Below are 7,746 nucleotides of genomic sequence, written 5' to 3' on the forward strand. Positions count from 1 at the left end.
GAGGTCCGATGCAGGGCTTGGTTTCGGGTTCGGTGGCTCCGGGCTTGGTGGCTGTAGGCTTGAAGGCTGCGGCTCTGAGGCTTCGACTCGGTGGCTGTGGCCGGATGGCTGCAGCTACTCAAGGGGCCTCGGTCTCGGATCTTGTGGCCTCGACTCTAGGAGGACTTGGCCCCTATAGAGAGGCTTCGGCCCTAAGGGGCTATCTTCTAAGATTTCACCCCTTTTCGAGTGGTTTTTCACCAAGTCAAGTGTCGGGATGCCCCAAATGATTAAAAATAAATCAAAAGGGGTTTTGAGAGAGATTTGGGAGAGATTTGACATACTTGGAGAGATTTCACATACGAAGAGAGATTTGGGAGAGATTCCACATTCTTGGAGGGATTTGGGAGAGATTCCACATTCTTGGAGAGATTTGGGAGAGATTTGACATACTTGGAGAGATTTCACATACAGAGAGAGATTTGGGAGAGATTCCACATTCTTGGAGAGATTTGGGAGAGATTCGACTTACTTGGAGATATTTCACATACGGAGAGAGATTTGGGAGAGATAGAGTGAAAGAGGTTGAAAGAGACTTCTTTTGAGACCTTTTTGAGTGTTTGGCTCTATATTTCAAGGTTCATAAACCTCGTTAAGTCTTGTTATGACTGTCATATGCCCCCGAGGGTTAAGGAATAATGTTTTATCGAGTAGTTTCATCACTTGCCCTGATTAGGGTTTAGAGTTTCCGAACACGTGAAAACTCTAAGTGATACTCTACATTAAGAGTGCGAGTTGTTTAATAAGAAACATAATGAAAACCCTAGTACACAAGGGTTAGATGGGTTGATCGGTTTGACTTGTTGAATTTAGTTGACTTTGACTTGACCGAAAATTGACGGTTGTCACAGGCCCAATAAGAGTGCCCTATCCCATTACAAGGTTTGACTCGGGAAGTTAGGTTTACGAGACCAAAGTCGAGTGAATGCAGTGTATTGAATTAGGTTTAGAGCTTTCATGAGGGAGTTTCGACTTGAATTGTCATTTTTGAATGAACAACTTGTATAACATCAAAATTAGGGTTACAAGATCCACTAGGAGTTATTTACGCATGAACAGAATTTCGTAGCCCTAAAATGCTAGTTGCGACATCAAACCCTATAATGGGGGATGAATGTGGGTTGCACCTGATCACACATCGACTAGGAAGGAGAAGGAAACACTCCTTAAAGGGGTGTGGATACCTTCCCTATCACAACGCATTTTAAAGCCGTGAGGGCAGCAGATCCCATAAGAACTCTGCAGTTAAGCGTATCCGGGATAGAGCAATCCAGGGATGGGTGATCTCCTGGGAAGTTTTCATGCTGGGAACCCAAAGCAGACAATATTGTGATACGTACCATAGGGGGATGTTACAGAAGATTTCGCATTTTGTTTTCTGACATTCTGATAATTATTTTGGAACTTCTTTTGATACTATGGTGATCCTTTATGAAATGGAATGAATGTTTTAACTATTTTAAAAATGAAAATTTTACCTTGTATTTTTTGGGAGGTTACACAAAGAAGGAGATGAAATGGATGATTTATTTTTGAACGGTGGGGTTAATGGTTATAAGTTAGTATCACAAAATTGTCAACGCCTGGGTTAGAACTCGAGACCTCCAATCGAATATTGAAAGCTTCAACCAAGTAGGTTTGTCCCATATTGGTGGGTACAATTGATTAATACAAAGTCTATGCACCACTCTGTGACAACACTACTAAAAAACCTGTTCTGGTGGTTATGTAAGAATAAGGTTATCTAAGTATCTTATTCCATAAAATATAGAATATATAGCATGCAACATTCAAAAAATACTTACACAATTTATAAAAAATGGATGGAAAGTATCCTACTCATTTAGTTTAGTGCTAAATGAAAGAATAAGCAAATACTTTTATTTATTTCTTTATTTAAGCTACTATTCTCAATTTTGTCTATTACAACATTGTACTTTCGTTTTTTTTTTCTTATTAGCGCATTGTGCTTTTAATACTCTACCAAATTTTCGCATTGTAATTTCTGTTCTTTTTTAAAATGACATTGTACTTTGGAAAATCTACCCAATTATAGTAGTGGAAATAGTTTTGCATTTGAATGATAGTGCTATAACCAGGTAGATTTTTCATAAGTACAATCTTGTATATGAAGAAATGAAACTGGGACGCTATAGTGAACAACTATGATGCACGGAAACTCATGTTAAGGTGCCGTTCACGTATCGGAAACTCCTGGAAACCGATACGACTTGAAACCCCTTGGAAACGTTTTGGTGAAGTATCCGGTAGGCAGAAACGTTTCTGTGAAATATCCGGTAAAGTTTCGGTGAAGTTTCCTACTATCACTCATCTTATTGAAAATGGTATTAATGTCTGGATATACAAGTAAGTCGAACTAGCCTACACTTTAACTAAATCTTGGATGCAATAGCTCCTAACTTTTTACAAATCTGTCCCACGGTCATATTTTACACCATTATTTATCCAGACACCATTTCTCATGGAGAAAAAAAAAAGAAACAAGGCACAAGTTAGCATGTCACACAAAAGTTACATATTATTTATAATGAATTGGTAGTGATGACATGGATGCACGGGTCCTAGTAACATCCTCAAAGTACTCTGTAAACAAGCTAAAGCTTCAAGTGGTGACTGCTTGGCGTCCAGGGTACTAAAAGAAAGAGGTGACACCCTAACAGCAATGGTGTTGGCAAAAAGTACATAAAAGATTATAATATCCAAATCTAATAAGTTGATGTTAAAAACTGATAGGTTGGAGGATCTGTTGTAGGCTATAAAGGAGTAGTACTCACAGTATGACTGTATGAGGCCCAATACGCATTAGCATTGCTAATGATCTCATCATTCCTTCAAGGAAAACTTAATTCCTCCATCTTTCACAAATGATAATAGGGTTATTTGCAGCATGATTTGGACGAACAAAAGTTGAAATTATCATTTTTTTTTTCTTTTTAACTTCTCATGGTATTGCTACATTTGTAGAGGGTGAAAAACTGAAAATTGTTCTTGTGATGTACTCCCTCACTTAGTGATTTGCTCTCAGGAAGAAAGTACTTCGAATTGTAAACTAGAAATAAAAATAAAATAGGTTTGATGATTAAATAGCACATTATTTCGCTCTGAAAGATGACAGAAATGTATCAATGGTGTAAACAGATAAAATTTTAAACATATATAAGGCAAGCAGGTTAAAATAAAAGGTGCCCTGAAGATAAAACCATGTGTTGTCTCTGACTCAAGAAAGCAAAAAAAAAATATTCAATTATATTTTTGAAGAAATATACATAAAGCACTCCCAGCCGGGATAGGTAAAATACGAAGTAAAATTTAGAAAAATAAAGTAGAGGAAAAAAGACGTCTCTATTCATAACGATATATTATAAATAAATGCTGAAACATAACATATTCTTGGATTATCCGGTTGCGAAGCACGAATTACCCAAAATCAGAAAATATAATGATTTTAATAGACACACAGATAAGTAAATAACATAATGATTTTTTTAGCATTGTCCTTAAAAATCCGACTTTTATTTTTCATGAATTGGTTCAATGTGGAGTTTACAACCAACTACCGTTTGTTCTTCAGTAATGATTCTTACTCATAGTTAAATTTAATAAAGGGTTCCAAAGAGCAAGACAAATGAGCATAGGAAATGACGTTACAACTTACAACAGCACACAACCAGCTGCAAAGAATTCTTCAACCATGCTTCTTCTCTCACAATATATAATGAGACACAACACACATAATATAACATATATGCCTGATACAGTTTCATCTATGTCAATAATTAAAATGAACCACATTTCTTATTATTTGTTGTTAGTTTTTTCACTTTATTTTCTGGGTTTGTGTGTGGCAAGAAAGGATAACCAGATCACCAACCTCAACAAATTGATGAAGTCAAGAAGATCAGAGAATCCGCCACATGTCAAACCATGGACAGAAGAAGACACATCAAACTTATCTCCACTTTCTATTGTCCCTCAACAAGGGTCAAAGGAAGAAGATATGATTGACAAGTTGCCAGGTCAACCACAAGTCGATTTTGATCATTATTCAGGCTATGTAACAGTCGATTCAAAGGTGGGAAAGGCGTTGTTTTATTACTTTGCTGAATCACCTCACAATTCTTCAACCAACCCTCTTGTCCTATGGCTCAATGGAGGTATAATGCTTCTATTATACTTCAAGTCTATGTGAAAAAACAAAACAATACAATAATGCGTTGTTTTCACACAAAAACCGACTTAAAATACTGGAAAACTAGTAATGAAGGTATTATACAGGGCCAGGATGCTCGTCGTTTGGATACGGAGCCATGGAAGAACTTGGACCCTTCCGAGTCAACAATGATGGGAAAACACTCTACCGCAATGATTATGCATGGAACAATGGTAACAAAATTTGATGAGGGCATTCATGTCTTTTTCACATACAAAAGCGAGTACATGTCAAAAAATTTCCGTGATTACAATGTGAAAGTCTAAATACAGAAAATCTTGACAGCGGCTAATGTGCTATTCTTGGAATCGCCTGCTGGAGTGGGGTTCTCGTATTCAAACACATCTTACGCGACAGGAGACAAGCAAACAGCTAAAGACTCATACACTTTCCTCATCAACTGGCTTGAAAGATTCCCTGAATACAAAACCCGAGATTTCTTTATTACAGGTGAAAGCTATGCAGGTCACTACGTACCTCAACTCGCATCCCTCATTCTCTCAGAAAACAAGAAAACTAACGGAACAGTCATTAATCTTCGTGGGATTGCGGTAAGTAATTATCGTACGGACAGGACAGGACAGGACAGGACAGGTTGTACTACTTTTGGAATGAAACTTTTTGTTCCACCCTAAAAGGCGGGACAAGGACTCACTCTTGATCACTTGTTTGTGCAAAAGACATAAATGCCGTTATCATCCTTGTCATTAAAAAGCTTCTCAAGTCCTATCCTGTATACTATGCCATGTAAGGGACTAATATGCTAAATGTGTTTGTTGTGATTGTGCAGATTGGGAATGCTTGGATTGATGACAATACATCTTATGAAGGGATGTATGACTACTATTGGACACATGCCCTAAACTCTGATGAGACAAATGAAGGTATCAAGAAGTATTGTGACTATGTTACTGGGAACTTTTCTGAGGAGTGCTACAAGTATCAAGGCCAAGGAGACGGTGAATATGGTGGAATTGATATTTACAACATTTATGCACCACTTTGTCATCATAATACTACACAAAAATCTGGAACCACCGGATCCGTAAGTCTCTGATTCTATAATAATAAAATATATCGCATACAAATTTCAAAATTTCTTATAAATTATCAAAAGTTAGATAACACGTATCCTACCGAACCCTTTCGATTAAGGGATAGTACAAGAAATAGCAACATACTTTGCTTACTTGTTTTATTGTAGCATATTACTATCGTTCACACTACAATTTTTTTTCTTATTAAAGCATTGTACTTTGAAAGATTTACCTATTTATAGCATTCTACTTTCAATTTATTTATGATTATGACAGTGTAATTTGGAAAATCTACACAATTATAGCATTGGAAATTGATTTTTATTTAGATGGCATCACTATAATTGGAAAGATTTTCCAAATTATAACGCGGCGATAGGTTGAAATGAAAGTAGCATGCTACAATTAACAAATTAACAAAAGTAAGTTGCTATTTCTTTCATTTAGCCTATAATTATTCAATCATAAAACCAAGTATTAAATCTATTGAACTACATATGATGTGTTGAACTAGGTCACGACCTTTGATCCTTGCTCTGATGATTATGTCTTATCATATCTGAATCGAGCAGACGTGCAAGAAGCTCTTCATGTCCGAAATACCTCATGGACATTTTGCGCGTACCTTTTCTTTTCTTTCTCTAAAACTAGGATTCCATTATTCCATAATAAACAAAAATCAATCAAAGTGTCTTGTTATTTGTTGTATTCGACTTGTGATTTTATGTGCAGTGGTATTGGAATGATAGACAGCCCAACAACCATTTTGCCTACTATCACTCAACTTATTGAAAATGAAATTAGTGTCTGGATATACAGGTAACTCAATCTAGTCTAACACCCAATCACTTATTTATTTTCTCAGTTATTTATTAAACATACACAAAAATAAACTTACGTTTGATTCATGAATCATGATGAATTGGCAGTGGTGACACAGATGGACGGGTCCCAGTAACATCTTCAAGATACTCAGTGAACAAGTTGAAGCTTCCAGTAGAGACTGCTTGGAGACCATGGTACTATAACAAAGAGGTACATAATATTTAAAACTGAAATCACATTGAATAACAGTATACGTGTTCATGAAATATATGTATAAAGGCAAAGTAAATAGATACTATAATATCCAAATTTAATAAGTTGATGTTAAAAATATTATAAGGTTGGAGGATACGTGGTAGGCTACAAAGGAGTTGTACTTACCACAGTAAGAGGCGCGGGGCATACAGTTCCAAGCTACCAGCCAGAAAGAGCATTGCAAATGATCTCGTCATTCCTTCAGGGGAAACTTCCTCCATCTTTCAAACAATAATCCCTAAATGCCACCGAGTAGTTTTAGTTTATCAGAATCGAATAACTATGATAAGCAATGAATCTGAGGTTGACTGATTGCTTGATATTCTATTAGGATGAAAGATTAATAGTAAATAGAAGGTGATGAAATCTGAAGACCGTGATGCAGATTTGTTGAGTGTGTAAACCCTCAAAGTGTTATTGACTAAAGTCAGAGGAAAGTTGTACTTGTATCAGATTGTATTTGAAATAAAAATCTCATTCACAGAATTATAACTTTATATGAAATGATACATGTCTCCTTAATAATTGCATGATGTAAATCAATGATAACAACCTAGAAAATTATATATGCATCAGAAACTAGAGAGCTACAACAAACTATCCCCATGTAAATCAATGATAACAACCTAGAAAATTATGATGATATAAAAATGCACTGAATCTTTGACAAAAGCTAAAATGTAGGAAGTAAAAGTGTAAAATAGATAAGAAAAAAAAAGGATAATTACAAGAGCAGTGATGAACAACCCCTAACAACTAGGCGAGTAGAAAATTAATCAGCCTTGTGAAATCCCAAATTACAGTTTTTTTGGATAAATCATAACTGCTCATTTGTGGATGAAACCTAAATCCCTAAATTGCAGTAGCCACGATCTTTGGATAAATCAACCCACGATCCCACTCATTTACATAACTGCTCATTTGTCCCTATAAAACATTGAAGCTATCACAGGCTGCTGGGCGAACATGTTATTAATTTTATCACACCAAATCTGTTTTTTTGTTATATATGTCATAATATTTATAATTATCATATAAATTAAATCATAAATTAAAAATAACATTTAAAAAGTAAATATACAAATTTAATAAATCATAAATTTAAAACAAAAAAAAAATTGCAACAAAGGACAAAAACAATTAAAAACCTAAAAACCAAAAAGATGATGAGAAAAATTATAACTTTTTATCTAAATTATTCATCTATAGTATCATCGTAGATATGATCTGTCAAGTCTTCTTGAAGTTGTTTGTATTTTCGTTGGTCTTGAATGTCAAAGACTATATGTAATTATTTTGTTGTCCCTGGTTGAAATTGAATGTGTCCATATTTCGTAAGTGAATACTCCGCTGTGTTTC

The 7,746-nt window shown here is 35.4% G+C and overlaps 1 protein-coding gene across 1 annotated transcript; it reads left to right on the forward strand.

The window, feature by feature from the left end:
- Nucleotides 1–3,943: 3,943 nt before the first annotated feature.
- Nucleotides 3,944–6,748, forward strand: LOC145099257 (serine carboxypeptidase 1-like). Its single transcript, XM_079036848.1, has 8 exons — nucleotides 3,944–4,214; nucleotides 4,336–4,443; nucleotides 4,556–4,821; nucleotides 5,061–5,315; nucleotides 5,822–5,928; nucleotides 6,040–6,126; nucleotides 6,237–6,342; nucleotides 6,473–6,748. The coding sequence occupies exons 1-8, from the start codon at nucleotides 3,944–3,946 to the stop codon at nucleotides 6,620–6,622; spliced, it is 1,350 nt and encodes a 449-aa protein (XP_078892974.1). The 3' UTR covers nucleotides 6,623–6,748.
- The last annotated feature ends 998 nt before the right edge of the window (nucleotides 6,749–7,746 follow it).

Source organism: Lactuca serriola, chromosome 4 (assembly GCF_051521515.1).
Source record: "Lactuca serriola cultivar US96UC23 chromosome 4, Lser_US96UC23_V15, whole genome shotgun sequence".
NCBI classification, from domain to species: domain Eukaryota; kingdom Viridiplantae; phylum Streptophyta; class Magnoliopsida; order Asterales; family Asteraceae; genus Lactuca; species Lactuca serriola.